The 22201-nt window shown below is 35.9% G+C and overlaps 1 protein-coding gene across 4 annotated transcripts in view; it reads right to left on the bottom strand.

Annotated features, from left to right (window-relative positions):
- LOC119779147 (rho-associated protein kinase 2-like) overlaps positions 1-22201 on the bottom strand; it is a 44459-nt gene that overhangs the window by 15320 nt on the left and 6938 nt on the right. For all 4 annotated transcript variants that reach the window (XR_005280188.1, XM_038278687.1, XM_038278688.1 and 1 more), the window contains exons 2-14: positions 20556-20637; positions 18218-18318; positions 17490-17627; positions 13992-14252; positions 12694-12838; positions 12473-12611; positions 9405-9496; positions 5684-5843; positions 2026-2122; positions 1865-1944; positions 1369-1417; positions 1133-1268; positions 949-1040 (exon numbers count right to left, since the gene is read on the bottom strand). Coding sequence is in view for 3 of the 4 variants with exons in the window: in XM_038278687.1 (XP_038134615.1) it covers positions 949-1040; positions 1133-1268; positions 1369-1417; positions 1865-1944; positions 2026-2122; positions 5684-5843; positions 9405-9496; positions 12473-12611; positions 12694-12838; positions 13992-14252; positions 17490-17627; positions 18218-18318; positions 20556-20637 (1572 nt within the window). In the remaining variant the exon portion in view is untranslated. The remainder of the gene's footprint in view (positions 1-948; positions 1041-1132; positions 1269-1368; positions 1418-1864; positions 1945-2025; positions 2123-5683; positions 5844-9404; positions 9497-12472; positions 12612-12693; positions 12839-13991; positions 14253-17489; positions 17628-18217; positions 18319-20555; positions 20638-22201) is intronic.

The following is a 22201-nucleotide window of genomic DNA, read 5'->3' as shown; positions in this document are numbered from 1 at the left end:
ATAGGCTGCTGACCCCTGAAGGCGCTTACACCTCAGGGCTTATTCCCAGTTCTATATACCTGGAGTGATCAATCTTTAAACAACACTTCTTATAGTACAAGACTTTCTGGAAAAAAAAATAAAACTTTAACATTATTTAAGTTTGGCATAGCAATGGTACAGTTATAGTGCTTTGGCTCATGATTTCCTCAGTGTCAAAAGAATATTAATGAGGCCAGGACAACATTTCCTGATTTCTTTTTATACCTCAGTGTACTCCATGTCCATCAGGTGGGCTGTTATCTGTCGTATGCCACCATTAGACACAGTAATCAAATCACAAACCCTGCCTTCTTTCCCCTGCTGGATCTTTTAGCCTAGAGATATAAAACTGCATCTACTTTATCAGTCTGGACCTTGAAAAGATTAACTTTATAATTGATTTTCAACATAGGCTGTTATATCTATTTAGTGTGCTCTGTATCTTTCCATTAGCTTGTGATTTTCAAAATGAAGATAATCGCTGTAATCCTGACAAAAGGGTTTCTGCATTATCTAATTTGAACAAATACTTCCTCAGGGACATTATGCAAAACTCTGGAATACCTTATAGTATAAAACTATTGGTAGTAAAAACTGTATAATCATTAGAGACGTATAAAGATCTATAAGGCCTATTAAGCTTTCTTATGATTGATAAAGAATGATTCTACAAACATTTTCTGTTATTAGAAGGCTTAAATACCGAGTTGCATACAATCATGTGCATAAGGCAAGTTTTACTTTTTTACTCTAAAATTTCAGAGCAAATCTCTCCATAAACTTTGATGAAAATGCTTGTTTGTAATTCAACTTATCTTCTAAATACACATTGTAAAAACAAGCAAAGTTTGACAACAAGTTCTCATATTTCTGCAAGAAAAGCAGATTGCTTTGTGATGACTGACAACAAAAACGCTTCTTCCTCACTTGTTTTTGCAGCTGGACGTTATTCTCATTAAAAATGTGTGAGTCACGGTTCTTCTTCTTCATGTCCTCCAGCTGGTCCTTCAAGCAGTTTACTGTAATTAAACAGCCAGTCAAGACAAACAACATTAAAAGTTTTGGAAAATCAAAAAAGCCAAGAGGGAGGTAAAGACTACTAAATACTCACTCTGGTTTTCTAGGATGCGCTTCCTGTCCGCCTCCATTTCCACCTTGCGGAGGTTCTCTGCACTCTGCTGCTGCAACAGAGCTCGCTCTCGCTCCAGCTGCCTCAATGAGGCTTCCACTTTCTGCCGACTGTTCATCTAACAAAGCAGGGATGAAAACAAACTTCCTTAATTCAGTCTACTTTATTATACCAAACTGGGTTAAAACACATGCAGATATTCTTAAGTCCATATTTACCTCTTTATCCAATTCTTTGACCAACTTGTCTAAACGATTGGTAGCGTTTCTGGGAACCAAAAGAAGTTTCATTACATAATTCCTGTCACACTATAGAGTAGGTAGGAATCTAAACAATATTTTCTATACAACACTCGTCATAATTAAAACACTTTTTAGACTCAATCTTTTAAATATTCCCTTAACTTCTACAAAATACCGGATTATCATTTATAGAAAAACTAAAAAGAAGCTAAAAATTACCAATCAGATTGTTTTTCTCCATTAACCAACTGCAACATCTCTAAGAATATTAGCTGATCATTGTAGCTGATTCTGTCGGTTTCCAAACACATACATGAAATTATTGATTCAAAAATGAATTTTGTTTATTTTCAAGAAAGATTTTCCACTTAAATATAATTCAATGTCAAAAATTCTAACTATAGTTTTGGATTGTACAGGAAGTACTAAAATCCATCAAAGTAAACTTTAATGTCTGCGTCTCAACTCCTACTTGCACTTCTGCTCCAGTTCATCTTTGGCCTGCATCTCATGATCAAGCTGCTCCTCCAGCTTGTTAACCTTTTCCAGCAGCTGTTCAGAGGGAAAAGAAAGAAAAAATGTCTTCTGTGCATCCTATCAAATAGGTTTAAGAGCTTGCTCACAGACACACACCTCTTTCCTTTGGTCCAAAGACTTTTCTTTATCCTGAGAGTCTTCCTTACACTTCTCTGAATCCTCCTCAGACCTGTTGCCTGTTTCGCTCAGTAGCCTAAGGGCAGAGAAGAGCTTTAAATGAAAAATATCAGACAATTCCAAAGTTCAGGAATTATATGAGGTTCAAAGATCAGCAATATTACAGATTACAGGCCTCATCTTTAATAAATTGTGTGGGAAAAACATCCACAAAAAAGCGTGTTCAGTAAGTGGGTATGTTTCAGGTGATCTACAACTGGCAAAATTAGCCAAAGAGGTTTGATTTGGTCTTATTGAAATAAGTAATTTGCTTATGCTACTGGCCGTTTGAGTGTGGCTGTAAAAGAATAATGAAGTTCTAAAACAGGATGGAGGTAATAATGACGATAATTATCTAACGATAATGATGATATGTAGTATTTATGCTGCACTTTACAGAAACATCTCAAAGTGTAAGAGAACAAAACCGAGAAAAAAAAAAAAAAGTGAAAGGGCTCTCTTTGTCTGCTCCATCCTCCCTCTCCAACCTAACAGAGAAGGAGCAGCAGTCTAATTTACAGCTCTAAACAGCTGGATTTACCTTCACCAACTTGTCACAACAGCTACAAATATTGCAAAACAAGCCAGACCCATAATAATTTCCCAAAACATAACTGTGCTTCTTGTGGAGCACATCTACCTCAGGTTATGTAAAAAAAAAACACACAAACTGTAAAGTAAATTGTATTTTTGTAAAGTCTCTATAGGAAATTTGGGCTTGGTAATTAATTGCATTTACAATATAACTTCAATTTACAGACCGTAATTTTTAACTCGCAGAGACTCTCAATTTTGGCCACGTGCTGTATTTAACAAGATAAATACAGCAAGTTTGACACTGTGGCCTATTAAGTGGCAGTAATGCACTTAAAATGGGAAAAGAGAGTTGCTGCCAGCAAAAGAAAAAAAAAAAATAAAAAAAATAAAAGAGACCAATGCATGCAAATACCGTAGACATACTTTGTCACACAAAGGTTACAGTATAGTCTTGTAAAAATTGATTGTGGATGAGCAAGCTTTCAAGGTCACGATAAAACTGATACCATTTAACAAAACATCTATACGCTTGTGGTTAGTGCAAAGGAAACTGGAATAAAATAGGGTTTCAAATATTGGTTAAAAAATAAACACAATTTTGTTTTTTGGCAAAATCGTTCAACCATATAGGAAACTGTTCAGTCATCATTTTTTATGTTTTAAAGTAAGGAAATACATGAAACATTTAATTAAGAAGAAAAATGCATATACTTCTAAAGGATGTTTTCTTATTAAAGACCAATTAAACAATTTCCAAGGCAATGAAAAGAAAAACAGATATAGAAATGTTTGGATGCTAATTTTATTGTCCTTTTTTCTTTAAAAACAAACAAAACAAACACTCCTCTAAAACTGGATTTTGTTATCATAATTTTTTAGCCACTGTTAGGAGCCATTTTAGAGGGTCCAAAGGGCAACTGTAGCTCCCGGGCTGCAGATCCTAGTGTTACACTAATGAAAACAAATAAATATATTCAAAATATTCTGTTAAACTTAATGTTGGATTTTTTAATTCATTACATTGTAATTTATTTTAATAGGAAAAATAAAAGGTAAAGTATTCAAGATTTTAAATGTTTTTTAGGGATGCACCAATCTGGTCCAATACCAATATCCAATGTTAATATTTGCATAATGGATGATAACCTATATTCATCAATATCCTATAACATATATTTCATGACCCTTTGGACACCATGAAAGACTGAAAACAGTGATGAAACTGGGGTTGTCAAAAGTATCGATACTCAAAAAAGTATCGATACTGAAATGTTGTATTTGGATACAATACTCATTTTTAAAAGTATCGATACAGTGCCACCACCAGTGGCACCCAAGCAGTCATTCTTCTAAAGTGCAGAGTAGAGGACAATGCACTTTCAGAACACTTGTGTGATTAAATAATTCTGTGCACTTTTTAATTTTCAGGCTTTTTTTTTTGTAAGAGGTGCAGCTGCTGAGAATTATTTTTGTTTCTTAACCGGTTTGGCTAGTGTCATTGTTATGTGTGCAAAGCATAGCCAAGGAAGGAACACTTAATTTAGATTTTTTTTAAAGTTTTTTTTATCAAGCTTGCTTAATATTGTGCACAACATACAACCTTTATTGTATTTATTTATTGTATTTTATTTATTAATGAAAATATTTCAGTAGAATTTTGGACGCTTTGTTTTTATCCTCGTAGTATCGAAAATGGTTTCGAGTATCGAATATTTTCCTTAGTATCGGTATCGAGTTGAAAAGTTTAGTATCGTGACAACCCTAGATGAAACTGCTTCTCTTTTTCAATTACTGTCAGGAGTCAGGAATGCTTTACAATAGGGAGGTGGGAGATAAGCATAGACTGCACCGGGAGCCGGGGAGCATGTTGGGTTAGGTAATGCTGGATCGTTCTTACGTTAGCAGTGTGAAGCGATAAGATCGAGGAACAGTAACATGATCTTTAAAGGCCTGCTGGTCATCACTCATGATACCCAAGTTTCTAGCTGCCTTTGATGGAGTCAGAGACAGGGGTCCAATATGGATGTGAATATCGTGGTCTCAATATTGATTGACACCACAATATCAATGTCAATATGTCATAGAAACAACTAGATTTGATGATTCATGGGGATGTACTTGAGACTGTATGTGTGAGATTAATTGATTTAGAGCTCAAAATCATACTTGTATCCCCAGCTAGGGCTGAACAATTTTAGCAAAACTCAAAATTAAAATAATTTTTACCCAATATTGCAATTGCAATTCTATTTTGATTTTTATTTTCAATAGAAGCTTTTCCAGACTCTGTTGATGCAGTATTTTACTGCAACCTTTGTGTGAAAAAGTGCTAACTTCTACTTGCATCTCTCTAGCTTTTTGTGTGGGGACAAACCAAATTTAAGCGTTTTACTGCCGCCCAAAATGCTTGAGTAAGAAATTTAGTGTCTTACTCTTGTTAAATGCAATGTGACTAAAAGTTACTACCTTTGCAATATGAAAATAAAATTTTTAAAATTCAGATTATATTGCAAATGCAAGTGATTGCCCAGCCCTATCCCCAGTTTTGATTTTTCTCATTAAAAATGTTTCCAATTATTCAAGGCCTACAATCAACCTTACATTTATCTATAAGTAAGGGAATGCTGAAATAAAAATGCAGAATTACTGCATTGGCCATTTGGGCATAATTGGTTTAAACACAAATAGCGACACATTTATCAGTTTTCAGGCGATAAGCTTGTATGATTTAGTGACATAAATTAAACAAACCCGTTTTTTTCTCTTTAATTTTAGGCTAAGCTTACATGACGGAAATTATGATACAGTAAATCAGAAGTGAAAAGGGCGTTTAAAGAGGCTGTCAGAACAAGGCGGCAGTATAAGTCTAAAACAGGGATACAGTGTCTGGCTGCTGTAGAGTTAGCTTTAAGCAGTTTTTTTTTTTTTACCTTCAGCTTTAAGCATAATGCTATGTTTATTCTAATGGAAGAACATTAAAATAAATCAACCACAAAATTAATCGACCATTTATACATATAAAGCAACATTAAAAACTCCATACGATTAAAAAAAAACTTACTGATCATCCTTGAAATAAGTGAAGCCAATAAATGGTAGTTGGTTCCCTGCAAATGCTCTGGGAGTAGGAAAAGTCTCAGCAGCTCCCTTGTCCACTGCTATATCATCAAAGTTACTGGTGTCTATGTCGCTGTGCAGCTCTGGAACCACTGGGGCCACAGCTGGAATACAGAAACAGAGGGCGAGTCGTTGAGACACATGGGGCGAGGAGGAGGTGCATACCAAGAGGGTTAGAGCAGGAATAAAGATTCTGTTTAGTACTGTATAGCTCTGTTGGGTTGCTCAATAGTTATTAACTATGTTTAAGAAAAGTATTTATATGTTTCAACCCTTTTTGCATTCTATTTGTTGATGTGCTATAGACCAGCAAAACATAGTGCATTTAAATGGAACAATATTTTTTCTTAGAAAAAATCTAAAAAGTGTGGAGTGCATTGATATTCAGTCTTCCAGAGTCAGTGTTTTATGGATCCACCTTTTCCCGCATTACAGCCTCCTGTTAGTTTTTAACTCCATCAACCTCCCTCTCAACTCCTACCATATTCCCTGTCCCTGTCAAACAAAGCATCCCCACAGCATTATGCTGACAACTCTGTGTTTTACAGAGGGGATTTTAAGTTCAGGATAATGCTGAATGTTCTTCTTTCATGTCTACTTTGTGCCTTACAAACATAAAAAAAAAAAATCCATGATGCTGGTCATCACAGATAATACCAGGTTTAAGTTGGACACCAACAAGGTGACTTCCAAAGACAATTGATTTTAATGATGATACTTAGGAGAATTGATGTAAGCTGCCTGAATACAAATGCACAGCACAGGTTTTAGAGTTTCATTTGTAAAAAATAAAAGAGGGGAGGGGGGAAAATGCATAAAAAAAAATACATTCTGCCTCTAAATTAGTTGTGTTGTGTAACAAAATTCCAGAATATTGCACTGAACTTGACAAAATGTAAAGATGTTCCAGGGGGCACTGGATATTTAAACACCCTTCTTTAAAAAGTCTTTAGCACTGAATATTTTTTTCACCCTTTTAAACCAACCCTGCGCCAACCTTGGCAAGGCCAGTAGGAGCAGTACTTTCTCTAGAAGTTGGCGTGAGCTTGACACCACTCCTTTTCTGCACACAGTGCCTGCTTTGACCAACCCCCCCACCCCCCAACACACACAGCTACCTTCCCCAAACAAAATCTGACCACGGCAGCTGAAAGAAAATACAGCACCCTCTGCTCTCCTTTCACAAGAGCAAACATTCTTTAGAACACTGCATGCAGACACAAATCCATACGGGAGCCAATCAGATAAAACTGAAACTGCTCCTTTAGTCTATATAAAGATTCCAATTAAAAAAAAAACAGCAGTCGGCTGCAGACCAGTGTAACTTTGGCTCTATGCAAGGAGCTCAGTGCTGTTATGTTGAGACTTGTCCATGAGCATGATGAATGGGACTCAAAGATGGCAGAACATATACACAGGAATGAATTCAATGCAGGAGGCGATATGAAACAAGAAACTGAAAACTGGAGTTAAAAATGTGGTTTCACAAAAAGAGACATAGATGGCCTTGTGGCAGGCCTTCCCAGAATGCTCTCTGATAGCGGGAGCCTAATGACAGGCAGCGGAGACCACAGTGAGAGTGAAAGAGAGAGTTGAAGCCTATGGAAACGGGGCGCCCCTCTCATTACACGAGGCCACATGATGGGCCCTGCCCTCTGCTACGGAGGATGCGCCTTTCACAGCCCCTGTGTCCGCCGCACGTTTCATCCTTTCATTGCACTCATGCATCCATTTATTGCAGTAAACAAGAAAACAGCTGGTACAAGATAAAGTGTGAACGCAGAGCGCGGGTCACAATTAGCACAGATTATTACCCTCCCGTTCAAACCTGTGTGTGTGTGTGTGTGTGAGCATGTGTTAGTGTTTGCAGCAAGACATGCATCTGCAGCTAGGCAGCGGCACAGAAGTGGTTTCATGTTCCAGACTGCACGACTCTGATCAGAACTTGAGTCTGTCTATATAATCAGAGCCAGGTGCAGGGGAGGAATGGAGAGGCGAAAGGAAAAGAGTATGAATGTAATCACCCACAGACACAAAGGTGCTCTTCATAATCCTAATATAGAATTTCTAATTTTCCTTCCCCCCACTCACATAACCTCACATATTTAACATGTACAAAGAGCTTTCTGTTACGAATATTTCATTTTTTTTTACAAAACAAAGCAAACTACCAAGAATCTCACTTAGTCTTACTGACCTGTTTAAAGCTATCAAAAACAGAACTTTCATCCTTAATGTCATACCTACATACTACATTAAATTACATTTGTCCAACATAAAATAATCCAAATACATTTGAGGCAAAAAAATATGCTACCTATGTCAAAAAAAATAAGGATCATAAGGTGAAAGGTAGAGCAAAATTATAGCCTTTGATAACAGAATTAACATAAAAACAATAATACACTTCCTTGCAGAAGAAAAATGTTATGAATATTAAGACCAAAACAAAACATGTAAACCAGTGTTCAAAAAAGCAATGACAGCATGGGATGAGTACAAATGGGAGGGTTACCAGTAGTTCAATTTGGATTTTTTTTTTCATCATACCTTTTAAAAAAAATTTTAAACGAGTGTTTTCCTTACCCTACCCTTTGCTGCACACTGCCTGTCAGCTGACTCTTATGGTAAAGCTGCATTAAAACCCAAAATAATGAGGTGTGCCTGTTAAGTAAACGACTGCAGGCTACTTACCACACATGAAGGAAAAGTAATTAACTGAGAAATATGTAATTTTGATACCAGTTACTCTAAATAGAGCAATGACATAGACCTACAAGTTTGATACATTCATATCAATGCTTCAGGGTCTTATTCTAATACTTTTTTGAAGATTTGTTTTTTTAATCAGAAATCAAAATAACAGTAAAATGTTGTAGTTTTAATTAAATAAAAATATACCTCTTGTTCACTTGACCAGCAGTGGAAGTCCCTGATCTCAGCCAGCCTATGTCTAGGATGTGGTCTTAATTTTAAAACCTGAGGTTTTTGGATCATTTGGAGAAGAAAAAAATTACTTCCTTTTTGAGTTGTCATGATGACTTTGACTCAAAAAACAAGGCCCCATTAAAACTCCTTGGCTGTTGCCCCTCACTGCAATTTTCCTAAATAATGCTAACTGCTGATATTTTACAGGTGTTTTACCGGTACTCAATGCAGTTTATTGTTTTACATAAATTAGTAGACTTTTATAAAACATTTCCCTATTGCACAATTTAATTGCATATAACACATTGTACAACAACAATAATGTAAAGATAAGGAGTTGGCTTTACCTCACAGCAATCGAACAATAGAAACTCACTGCTGCTTGTTTTGAAAATAGCTTGCCAATTCTCTTTAATGTATTATTTGAACATAATGTTGGATTTCCAGAAGGATTTGAGTAAAAACATGATTTCCTCCTCCACAAAGCATTCCATGTTGTGATCTCAAATTTGAGATGTACATATGGAGAGCATGTGTGCCACAAGTGGGGCTTAGTGGTGCAGGAGCTGGAAATAAACTGAAATAACAGGCTAAAGCAGAGCAGATCTGGAAAGGGAATGGAATGAGCTGTGATAAGGCAGAAATGGTAACAAGAGTTTAGTTTCAGATGACCAGAGATTGGAAAAGAAAAATAAGAGAAAAAAACGTCACCTGCACAGGCTCAAAGGATCACTTACTATCACGGATGTTGTCAAAGTTCCACTGCTCATTCTTAAAGAATGGGTGACGTTTGATTTCATCCACTCCGGTGCGGCCCAGTCGATTGTTCCTGCGCACAGCAACAAGGAGGAGGCAGAGAGTTACTGAGAAGCCAGTCGCCTTAGTGACCCTGCAAAACGCCCCTCAACCCCACCCACCATCACCATCATGTCATCCCAAAACACAGGGTCCATCGCACTGACTACTTTGACCAAACTGACCAGAATGGAGCCAGTGCAGAGAACAGTTTGTGTTCAGCCAGAACTAAAGCAATACAGTCACTGTCAGTAACCCAAGACTTTACTTCATCCACCATTCCCCCAATGTCTCCCCCTACTTCCACCACCTCTGGGTGCTTGGCTGCAGAGGGGTGCGGCAGTTTGGGTTTGCCACGTGGGGGACATTCCAATATCAAGAAGCGACAGAGAGAGGTGGTGGGGAAGAAGAAAGAAGAAAATAGAGTTTTCTGATGCCTGCTTCAAAAGAAACAGCAACATGCAACCGAGCCAGGTTTGAAAGCACACAGGGACAACTTATGGATGGAGAGGGAAAAATGGAGACATGGAAATTGGCACAGATGAGGTAGAAAATGTTACACATTGCTATATCAATTAAAAAATACAGAAAGGAAAAAAGAAATAACTCAAACAGAGACTGTGGGAGGAGTGAAACAGCAAGATTGAAGACAATGACAGTATGTGGGTTAAATGCATGCAGTGATTAGTGTGAGTGTTTTTGAGGCTGCCTCAGCCACATGTCTGATTCTGTCTATGGTGAGAGAATAGTGAGTAAGAAGGTAAATAAACTGAATGAGCAGGGAAAAATGAAAGGCGGCTCTGTAGAGAAGTTTGAAGTTTCTCTGGGGAGGGGCCGGTAATGTAAACAGGAAGTGGTCTTTTCCACTAAAAAGGGCCACAAAGCAGGACCACTACTCCTTTATCCATTCATTGAACTAATACTTTAAATACTAATATTACAGAGGAGGCCTTTATACTGATTCAGCTGTTTTTGGCAAAAAGACTTAAGTTTAACTCTCCTTGGGGGATTATAGCCAACCCTGCTCAAATAAAGAGACATTAATGTATGACCTCTGTTCAAATGTATTATAGGGCTGAAACAATTAATCGGATTAATTGTTATTAAACAATTATTGAAATAATCATCAATTAATCTAGTAATCGATTAATTGTTAACTGAGTAAAGACTCTAAAATATGCCTTTAGCTGATAGCGTGAGAGAGTATTTATACCAAAACTGTAAAAAAATATGTAAACATTTTGCATTTCAGATAAAAAACAAAAACACTTTATCTTTTGTCAATTTGCTCCATCTAGGACTCAAGTGTAAAAGTTTCAGTGTAAACTGGTTTAAATCCGCAAAAAGAGTTCTTTAAGGAACCTTTGGCTATCTGATTACTCTAAAAAAAATTATCATCAACAATCGATTTGCAAAATAATTGTTAGTTGCAGCCCTAGTTTTTTTATCATTATTATTACTAATAATCATAATATTTAGATTCAAAACATATTTTTTTTCTCTCAAGGAAACATCTCTTGTTGAGTTATGCTCTAGGTAAACAGCAATGACAACATGGTTTTTATTTTTTAATATAACTTTATATAAGAACTTTAGGTCACTGTTTATTCACCAAATGAGGAAACTGGGACTACTGAATTTAACCCATATGACTATAATTCATTTAGAGGCATCGCATTATAGTGGCTCAATAAAACTTCTGGCCACACTTTTTAAATTCTATTTTCATTAGTTGATCACCTTTTAAACCATCTGTGGTCTTTTTTTTCAGCATGCATTACCTTCTCTTGTTTAATCAGACATTTAAGTTTGAGGGTATAACAGGGAAAAATGTGGGACAGTTTAAGTCTAAATACTTTTACAATGTACTTAACAATCAACCATCTACATGATAATTCCTAATAATTGCAGCCAAACCAAAGCATATCTAACCTAAGACTCATAATATTAATTTCATTTAATCTGGAGTGCTCACATAGAAGCTAAATTCAGGTGTGGTTACTTTTTGCAACATATTGTCTGACTAATCAACACGGTTTGCAATTTGGGAAATTTGTAACAAACTAAACAGTCATGCATGCATGTTAAATATTTAATAGAATGAAAACAAAATATGTTTACTAGTATTCCATAAAAAAAATGAGCACAGGGAAAATGTTTATCGTTTTCTGTGATCTAAAGTTAGGATAGATAATATCAGATATAGAACCCAGTGCAGTTTACTACAGTAATCAGAAAAAAAGGATTTCTTAGATAATATTCTAGGCAAACTTTAGATTATGTTTTTCTTCTTTTTTAGTTAATAGAAATTGATAATAACTGAAATGTATTAATCTCACACTGGAGAAATTCCCCTCTGCATTTGACCTTTCCCCTTGGGTAGCAGTGAGCTGCAATTTTGAGGCGCCCAGTTTGGGGTTAAGGGTCTTGCTCAGGGACCCAGAGTGGCAGTCTGTGGGAGGGGGGCTTTGGATTCGAAGCGCAATGCCCTAACCACTAGACCACCTCTCCCACCTTTGTTTTGGCCAATGCATTAACTGTTTTCTAGATTTAAAAAATATTAGTCTGATGTTTTCTTGCAACAAGTTCCAGAGAGATTGTCGTTAATGATTGGGTAACGCAGAGAAATATAAACCCTAACATTCTCAGACACTTTGGAGTCAACAGTTACAGTCAGTTTGGCAATTCAGAAAGCATAAAATCTAAAAAAAAAAGACTTCTGCTAATCATTGTATGTTCAGACACAAATCATATTAAGCGTGAAGATCTTGCCAACATCATACTGCATATTAGTACAAAGCTTTATCAATGTTTAGTAGGAAGAACGATTTTGCCATGTTACTTTTAACTTCTTTCTAAAATGCGCTGAGTGAAGAGAACACTGAAATCTTCACCACCGTAGCAAACTATGCTTGCTGGTCATATAAAACACAGGATTTCTTTTGACACACCCTTCAGAAAGTTGAACATTAATTTAATTCTCATTTAAAAAAAGGATTGATGTGCAAACCTGTCAGTGAGAAAGGCACAGATGAGATCTTTAGCATCCTGGGACATCTCTGCATCGTCCGGAAAGACGAGAGAGTTATGGTGGTTCATGATCTTCCCATAGGTTCCAATGAGAGACTCAGCATAGAATGGAGTTTCACCTACAACAGAGATGAGAGTTTAAAACCTCTGGAGGAGGAGCGATATATTAAAAAAGAAAATCTGCTTTTAAATGTAACTTACCAACTAACAATTCATATAGAAAAACTCCAACAGACCACCAGTCACATTCCCGACCATAGATACCATCACTGCCCTGAGACTGCAGCACTTCGGGGGAGATGTAGTCTGGTGTACCTACAGCTGTCTCACAGTGCACCATACCAGTCTGTAGACAGGAAAACACACAATATAACAGAGAAAACAATGAGTGAAGGTTTAGACAGAGTTTAGGCGAGGGGCAACCATTAATGCATTTTAAAATGATCAGTGTCAGAATGTCTACACAAACTCAACCCTGTCACACCTTGAAGTTTTAGCCAGCTTTTTAGCCAGATTTAGACACTTAGAAACTTGCAAACAAAGTCCAGTGGATTGTTTTTTACCTTTTTTGGAATGTATTTAAATAACTTAAAAGCTACTGATTTTTTAAGCATGAACATGTGATTGGTGATCGTAATTCTGATTCTGATTATTCTTTCATTATCACTTGGTTGCAAGGAAAAAAAAAACGTCTATACAATTGATTAAAATCAGTCTAACAATGATCTATTTAATGGTAACTAAATCAAACCATTTTCTAATATTTCACATACTTTCTTGAATGTGGCATAAAGAGGATTTTTATATTTCTTTTTTCACATCAATATTTTTTTCTCTGAGCTCCAACTTTGAGTCATACTGCACCAGTGAAATGTTTTGTTTTCTTAATTTGAGATAAGCTTTATTTATTTAGTCATTTTTCAATATATTTTTTGCGATTTATTACCTGCTTCAGGTATTTAGGTATTTTCTTATAGTCCTGATTTAAAATGTTTCTCTTCTTAAGTAATTTAGTAAAACACTTTCTAACTTCCATTTTAAAAGGCATTGTATAACATTTATTATGCAAATAAAACAAGCTTTGTTGTTATTCTAGAGTTTTAAAAGAGTAAAGGATATTCCCGAGTCATGAATGTGTGTAACCTGCTATTAAAAAAAAAAAAAAAGCAATGTTTAAAAAAAAGAATAAAAAAAAAGCTGAAAAACACTTCCTGTTTTGTGACTAGAGGCAGAACCACAGCAGCATTTTGGTTGGTAGCTCAGCACAACAACTACTGAGCCTTTTGAAAACAACCTGATGAGTGAAGCGCTGGTCGCCACTTCAGCCATTTGAACACCTGGTGGTGCAATAGAGCTTTAAATGAAAAAAAAAAATCTCTGACAAAGAAACTATGTCCATTTTTCTTTAAGAAATGTCTAAAATGTAGTTATTACATAAAAAACTAGAAATCTCTAATCGCTTCAACATATAAACCACAACAACTGTCAAATAAGCCCACCGAGTCCATCCTCATGCATGTGCCAAAGTCGGCTAGTTTGAGATGTCCCTGCTGGTCCAGCAGCATGTTGTCCGGTTTCACATCGCGGTGAATGAAGCCCATGGAGTGGATAGCATCCAGCGCCAGCACCACCTCGGCCGTATAGAAGCGGGCCCACTTCTCCGGGATGTCGTAGTTTATAGTCAGCGTGACCAAGTCTCCTCCAGGCATGAACTCCATCACCATATAGAGGTGTCGATCATCTTGGAAAGCGCAGCAAAGCTGCGAAAAGGGTAAAAGAAACAAGAAGATGTCATTTCTAAGTGTTAGAGATGATGTCAGACCTTCATCAGAGATACCTTTTAACAATCTGTGGCAAACTGCTTAACAGCAGATAGTGAAAAGTCTTAAGTAATTAACGCACGCTTGATTCCATCACAATTGTGTCAGCTTAAAGGAGCAAAATCTATAGGTTCAAATTATTTCCATCAAAAATACATTTATTTAGAATAAATTTACATGTTTAAATAATCATATTTACATTTTTATTGGGTTTATCATGTAAATAAAATCAGACTAGAACCTCAATATTTTATGATCCAATAAATACAAAATGGTCAACACAATCCAATAAATCTTTATATTTTTTAATCTATAACATGTTACAGTTATAGAATTGCGATTTGCTGCCAGGTAGTTATTTAACTGCTATCTTAGGTTAACAAGACAAGAAGAAACCTTTGTTTGAAACCCAGATTCTTGTTTTATGTATTTTTAATGGCTTAGCAACATTATCAAAACAGGCGTTGCCTGTACACAAGTGAGATTGCTTTTTTATTGTTTTTTTTTTTCCTCTGTGGGATCATATTACCAGTGGTAATCCTACAGAGATAAAGGTGTGCCCGACAAAAAAAACAAGAATCTCGAAGTGAAACCTTGGGCAGCTCTGATGCTGCAGAAAAACAACCGCTGTTAACATGACTAAAACTTGGGTCAACCATCTGGAGAAGGCTGCAATAATATTACACAACTAAAGCTGCAGGATACTGAGGAAAACACCAAGTTATTCCTTTTATAACTGTTTAATTTCTGATTAAACTGTTCCACAAAGGTTAATTGGAACAAAGTTAAGTTGGAGAGTTTCCCATTTCTAATTTATAATTCCCAGGTTTGCTTCTTGAAATAACATAAGGTTTGATAAATTAATGGATAAATAATTGGATAGAAGAGTAGATGAAAACAGCATTGCCAATTACTCTCTTTTTTAACAATTAGCCTGTATGCGTCTGTGGTTTGTCAGTAAGGAATTTAAATAAACAAAGCCTGTCAATTGGACCTGATTAACCAACAACTAATAGCTTTCCTGTCAACATATTCTACTTTGTCAGAACTGTAGAAAAATGAATGCTTGTCTTGTAAGTCCTTTTAGTTTAGAGAGACAGTTGGTTTATATCTGTAATGTTCATTTGTGCATCATTGATTGAAGACTGCTCCAGAAGATATTAAATAATTTGGACATTGATTAGCTTTAAAAGTTTCTGACCTGTCTGCTGTGTAATGTTCTATAAACAAAAGCTAGGAGGCCTTTACTGAACAGCTTGATTTACACAGAGATTAAAGCACATTCTCTATTGTTCCATTTGACTTCGACACGCACTTGGGCGGAATTATTTGGAAGAATCATATAAAGTATATAAAGTAGTTTATAATATTAAAATGGAAAAAAAATAATAATATATATATATATATATAAATAAATAAAAGATATCAATTTCAATATTATAAATTACTTTGTAAAGTCCAATAGAACACAATGAAGTCTGAGCTTTAAACATGAAAATTTTAGGATTAAAAGGCGTACATAAGAACACACCCAGAACCAAAACCATAGTTTTTGGCAGCCCTTATCATGCTCAGTCATCTCCCATAACCACAATCATCTTCTTCAGTCAAAAAAAATAATAAAAATCCCACTCTCCCTCCCCTATATCAACACTGATAAAACTTGGCGAAAGACTTGAACATCATCTCATCATTTTTTTTTTTAAACCTATTTCTTCAATCTTAAAAATAATTCCAAACTCCATCTCTCTCAGCTTCAAGTGACATAAAGAAACTGTTCCATGCCTTTGTTAAAGCCTTGAACAATGGGATTCCTCCAAAGATTATCCAGAAGCTGTAACATATCCAGGGGCCTCAATTATTGATATTGCAAATACTGACAAAAGCAGCCTGAAACTTCCATAAGCCACTTCTCATGCAAAGGTTATGATCTTTCAAAAAATAATAAAAAATCCTTCATTTAAATGTGGGCATGCAGAGGTCCAAACATGAGATGAATTGTTGTTGTAACTAGGGCTGCAACTAATGACTATTTTGCAAATCGATTAATCTGTTGATTATCTTTTTGATTAATCCATTAATAATCGGATAGCAAAAGAAGACAATGTTCTTTAAAGAAGACAGTGGATCACTGCGCCTTCTGTTTAGCTACCCCTCACTTTGAGATGTTCCTCTACGACCAGCTGAAGGCTCAACATGTTCCTGCTGCTTTCAAAGAAGCCTTAAAGGAATAGTACACCCAAAACATGATTAGCCTTCATTTTCTACTCACCCCCATGCTGAACAACACTCTGGAGTACTTTTTTGATATCTCAAATGCATCTGGAGATCTGGGAGGCTTCTTGCTGTCTGCTCACATTCAAATAATGGAGGTCTATGGTGACCGAGGCAGAAAGGTCCATAAAAGTCCACAAAAAACGTGTCAATATTCCTCCATACTGCTCGTCCAATGTCGACCAAGCCGGCAGACCAAACCAGCGCATTCAGCTCGGCAAAGAACTCATGCTCTTCCTCAACACTGAAGTCCTCAGACATTTTTCTTTCGTTGTTTCTTTCTTTGCACAGGTAAACAGCACATTTCTTCTTCTACGCTTGCATTATTGGCAGAGCAGACGCTGAATGCGCACTTTCATCTGGTTTGGTCTGCCGGCTTCCGTAGCGTCGTGAACGCGGATGTGCGCGCTTTCAGGAAATCCTATACACTACTGTTTATGCTCTAAAAACATTCTAAATGACTTCGTTTCGAGTAAATTCTGGATGCTACCCACTCAGGACACTTGGAATACATTGGACGAGCAGTATGGAGGAATATTGACACGTTTTTTGTGGACTTTTATGGACCTTTCTGTCTCGGGCACCATAGACCTCCATTATTCTAATGTCAGCAGACAGCAAGAAGCCTCCCAGATCTCCAGATATTTTTGAGATATCAAAAAAGTACTCCAGAGTGTTGTTCAGCATGGGGGTGAGTAGAAAATGAAGGCTAATCATGTTTTGGGTGTACTATTCCTTTAACGGCGTTTTTTCTTCCTGATCACTGAGCTTTGATTTTGTTGTGCTTTTATCATTTTTATCTAATAGCACCCAAAAAAAAGTACTTAAAAATGTAAGATATTATTAACACTTTTAGATGACACTTTACCTGTAGGGGGGGAAAAAAAGCATACACATCCCAACCTGAACTATCCATGGACTGTTGGAAAATGCCATAATGTGTCTCTCCTCCCAGAAGAAGGCTGATTCCGACCTTTTGATCATCTCAAACTTGCTGAGCTGCTTCATGGCGTAAACCTTCTTCGAGGCCTTGTGACGGACCTGTTTGTAAGGTAATGGGGATGGTAGGAAGGGGTGAGGAAAGGAGATTATGCTGTAATGTAAATTTTCAGTATAAAATCAGCTCAAAGACTATGACAAGAAAAGGTTTTCTATGTTACAATGACAGCATATAAAACATTTAACTTGAAGCGGTAAGGGTTGTACACACCCATTCAGAGACATGTTTACACATGCACTAAACACAAAAGTACCCCCACACCATACTACATATTCATACCCCACACAGGGCCTGTCAAGACCTATCCCTACATCCCAAAGTCTTATCAGATACCTGATTCTACAAGCACAGGAGAAAGGCAGGTAAAAGATTAGGTTAAGATGGGAGAAAATATGACTGCTGGCTTTAAGCATACGGTTCCCTATTAAAACTGCATAAAAAATAATCAGTTCTATGTATAAAACAGATTAGCTTGTAATTCTGTCTGTAATTTGTCTTGATTGTTGCTCCCTCTAGTGGTTCTAAAACAATTCAGGAAAAGCAGAAAAAATTGTCATATTTTAATAGAGATATGAACTTCAAACAGCACAACAAAGGAGGAGTAAATCACATCAACTGTGAAACCTCTTACCAGCTGCACTTCTCCATAGGCTCCTCTCCCAATCAACTTCACTTTCTCAAAGTCGTCAAGCTTGACTTGCAGCTCCCGCAGCTCATTCACCAGCTTCTCATCTGCAGACAAGAGGCAAAAAAAACTTAATCTACTACTACCTCCATTAAAAATCCTCTTACAGGAGGTTTTAGAGAATTTGATTCTTTGAGGTCTGAAGCAGTGATTTTGAACACAGTAGTTTATTATTTAAATTTTAAATAAAATAGAATAGGTTTTAAAAAGTGACCAGAGAAGAGAGTACACTGCCTTTCTCAGCCTACTGTTGCAACTGAAATATTATTTGGGCAGGACAGACAAATCTGGCTGTTTGTAAATGATACAGAATACAGATACTAAAAGAACTCCAACTATGCATCGCGTTATGCTAATATTATTTTAAAAAATCTGATGGAAATCAACAAACAGCATTTTATTTAAGCAGAAAAGCACACTGCAGATATAAGTTATATTCAACAGGTTATATCGGCTTAGGGCTGGACAATACGGCTAAAACTTATGATCTATTTTTTCATTTCAGACAATATATATAAATCAATATTGAAAATAAAATAAAAAACTCAGAAAGACTACCAAGAATGGATAAAACAGAATCCTGTACATAACAATTATTTTGCTATGTTATTAAAACTCCGATATTAAATACAAAAAAAAAAAAAAAAAAAAAGGAAACATTAAACCTCATAAAACTTGAAACGACTGTCATGGACAAATACAGTAATCATATGCTGCAAAGTATGTTTACATTTGCAAAAGTCATATCATCATTTTTGAATTATAATGAGTAATGAATATGTTAAAAACAACTAAATTCTGCAGATGTCTATGCTACATATTTCTGATTCATTTAACTCAAATTCACATTAAAAACTATTCACTATATTAAGTCTACAAATTAAAATGAATATATCAATCAACGTATGGATAACACGTTATACATGACTATAAAAAAATTCGAAATGTATTTTTACAGCAGACAAAATACTTGCTATGTTTTTCTTTCAGACGAAGTTATAATATGTGTAAACATTATAATACTGTGAACGGAATGTCAGTCAAATAAGTAAGACCTTTTGTGGAACTATGGGGCACATTATCTTCCAGGAACTTAAGCAAAAGTCTTTTTGAGTTACATGAAAACCTGAATGAGAAAATAAGGCAAAACACAAATTAAAACCAGTCTTAAGCTTTGTTGTCATAATCATGTTCCAAGTTTTAATACACAGCATGTTTCATCTACAACGCTTTCAGTTAGTTTCATTCTGATTCCTCAAATTGCATAAAGTAAACTGGAAATATGACTGAAATTCTAAGGAAAACTGTAATTTAAATTTTTGCAACCACCACCTCACCCTCTGGGTATCCTACGCCTACAGGTTTAGACATTATTAACATGCGCGGGCCTCTAGATTTTGACAGTCACATCTTTTACATGTAATACCTTCTTTAGCCAGGAAAGACATGGCCAAGATGAACTTTCAGGACATATATCTATTGTAAACATAGAGATGGGTAGTAGCTAGTCACATTTACTTTTAGAAGTAGAAGTACTTTACAGAACTTTTTAATTTTACATGTGAGTGTATAACGACTCTTGCTAGGTTACATATTCTGGTTGTTCTACCAACCATGAGTAACTTGAGTAATTTGGAAATTAGGTGAAAACAGGTTGAACCGTAGACATTTTAAATAGGAGTTCTTTTTCCTCTCTTAACATATATGCAAGAGCTGCTGCTAGGATTCATTTAATAAGTTCATGTTGATAGTTTAATTTTGAAAATTGTTTCATCTGCATGAGTATGTTATGCTTTAATCATGTGATTCATTAGTATTTCTTTATATAATTTCATACTTCAGAAAGCCAGAACTTGGACATAACTCTGTCTGATTGCAGAAGTTTCTACCTTATATCAGAAGTTACCAGCCAACAATTAACCAGCATTTGAGCAGCCATTTTATCGTGTACTTTCATACCCTTTAGTCAGTTCTTGAATTGCTACTTTTCACTTTTACTTGAGTGAAAAAAAATTCAACTCTTACTTGAGTCAAATTTCCTCTGGACAAAAGCAATATGTTATTTAACAGCTTCGCCTGAAGTATCGACCCATCAGCCCCCCGAAAAAAGCATTTGCCCAATTTAAAAAAGACAAATACAACAAACATATGTGGCCAGGAAGTGCAGAGGAATAATTATAGCGACTTAATTTTCTTTTAGAAGAGATTCTGTAGCATTTTTAACTCCATCATCGCAGCTGTATTGAAACAAAAGAGGTTTAAACAGTAACAGAGGAGCTCTTACATCTCTTCAGAAATTCCTCAATGTTCTTGTTCTTCCGCAGCACAGGGTAGTTGAGATCATGAGCTAAAGCGTTCATAGAATCCTGAAAGACAAAACAATAAAAATGAAAACATTTTTTAAGTAGAACTAAGAAAGAAAACAGGAAAGCTTAAATGAATCCCTAATTATCAAAGTTGCCAGTTTTGACACATTTTGCAAACCAGTACAAATTCAGTAACAGCACATTCTTAAAATTCTGATATTACCATGTTACAAATATATGTGTTCATAGAAGGAAGACCGTTGTGCACTACAACAAACATTTTCTCTTTTTCAGGTTATCAATTTTCATCTTCCAAATTATCTCACAAATAGAGCAGTTTAACAAAAGAAATAGGTTTCTGTGAAACAATAGAATATGTTAAACACCTTCGCTAATGTGTTTCTCTACTGTTGATTAACTTTTAGAACATACTAAAGGAAATACATTTTTATACTACAAATTAACATGGTCTGTATGGAGCTTTCAAAGAACAAGAATCCTATCAGTTGTAGTCAGGAGAAGGCAAAACACTTTCTAGGTTACTAAATATACCAAGGACCATGATGACAAGAGTCTTTACCAACTGGAGACAATATGGCACAACAGCAACATCACCAGAACTGAACATCACTGACAATCCTGGACACAAAACTCATAATAAAGTTTAGGTTAGCTGGGTAGCAAGCTACCCAGATGTCTAAAGCAACACTGAAGGAGCTGCAGGAAGTTCAGGTGAACACCATTTGGATCTTTTAAAGGGCTTTAAAAGAAAGCATAAGACATTCAAAGTCTTCCTTAATAATATAAAAAATGCGTTGCCTAGTGGTTAGAGCAGTGCGCTTGTGCTCTGAGATGGTTGCAAGTACCTGGTTTGATTACTACAGCCTGCACTCTGGGTTCCTGAGCAAGACCCTTAACCCCACACTGCTCCACGGGTGCCACACAATGGCAGCCCACTGCTCCCCAAGGGGATGGGTTAAATGCAGAGATTAGTTTCTCCACTGTGAGATTAATAAAGTTCAAATAATATTATTATTATTCAAAAAGGAAAGTTTGACACCGAGGTATCTATGGAGCTAGTTTACCATTATCTTTTACAACATAAAAAACAATTTCTGACCAGTGCTTCTACTGTATGTTCCATTTTTTCAGTTCTGATTTGAACCTTCTGATGAAAGTTTAAAAAAAAAAATTTCTTTCATTTTCCACTGTTGCTGCATGGTATGATGGATTGCTGCGGTCAATGGCACAAGGCAAGCGAATGGGTTTCTTTACATAGAAAACATGTAGCTAATCTGCCTGTATGATTTGGTGGACCTGTCTCTAAAAAGTACCTTGAGAGGACTTTTTTTTAAACTGAATCTTTTATGTTAAGTATTTGAGCTTTCTGCCCCTTTCCTATACAACGTGAAAAACTATACAACATGTATATTCTTGTTGAAGACTTTATAACACCAAAAAAAATATTAAGCTCAAAATAAACCATTGTATGTTTTAATTCTGATGTTTGCTTTAACATCTATGCTTTTTTGTGCGTGTTTATTCTTCTTCTGGAAATAAAAATGGGGCAGCTGAGTAACCATGACCTTATTTTGGCTGATAACAGCTATCGAAACCAAATAGA

The sequence above is a fragment of the Cyprinodon tularosa genome, unplaced genomic scaffold, assembly GCF_016077235.1.
Source record: "Cyprinodon tularosa strain WSP-4 unplaced genomic scaffold, ASM1607723v1 ctg143, whole genome shotgun sequence".
NCBI lineage: Eukaryota > Metazoa > Chordata > Actinopteri > Cyprinodontiformes > Cyprinodontidae > Cyprinodon > Cyprinodon tularosa.
This window is presented reverse-complemented; position numbering and strand designations above follow the sequence as displayed.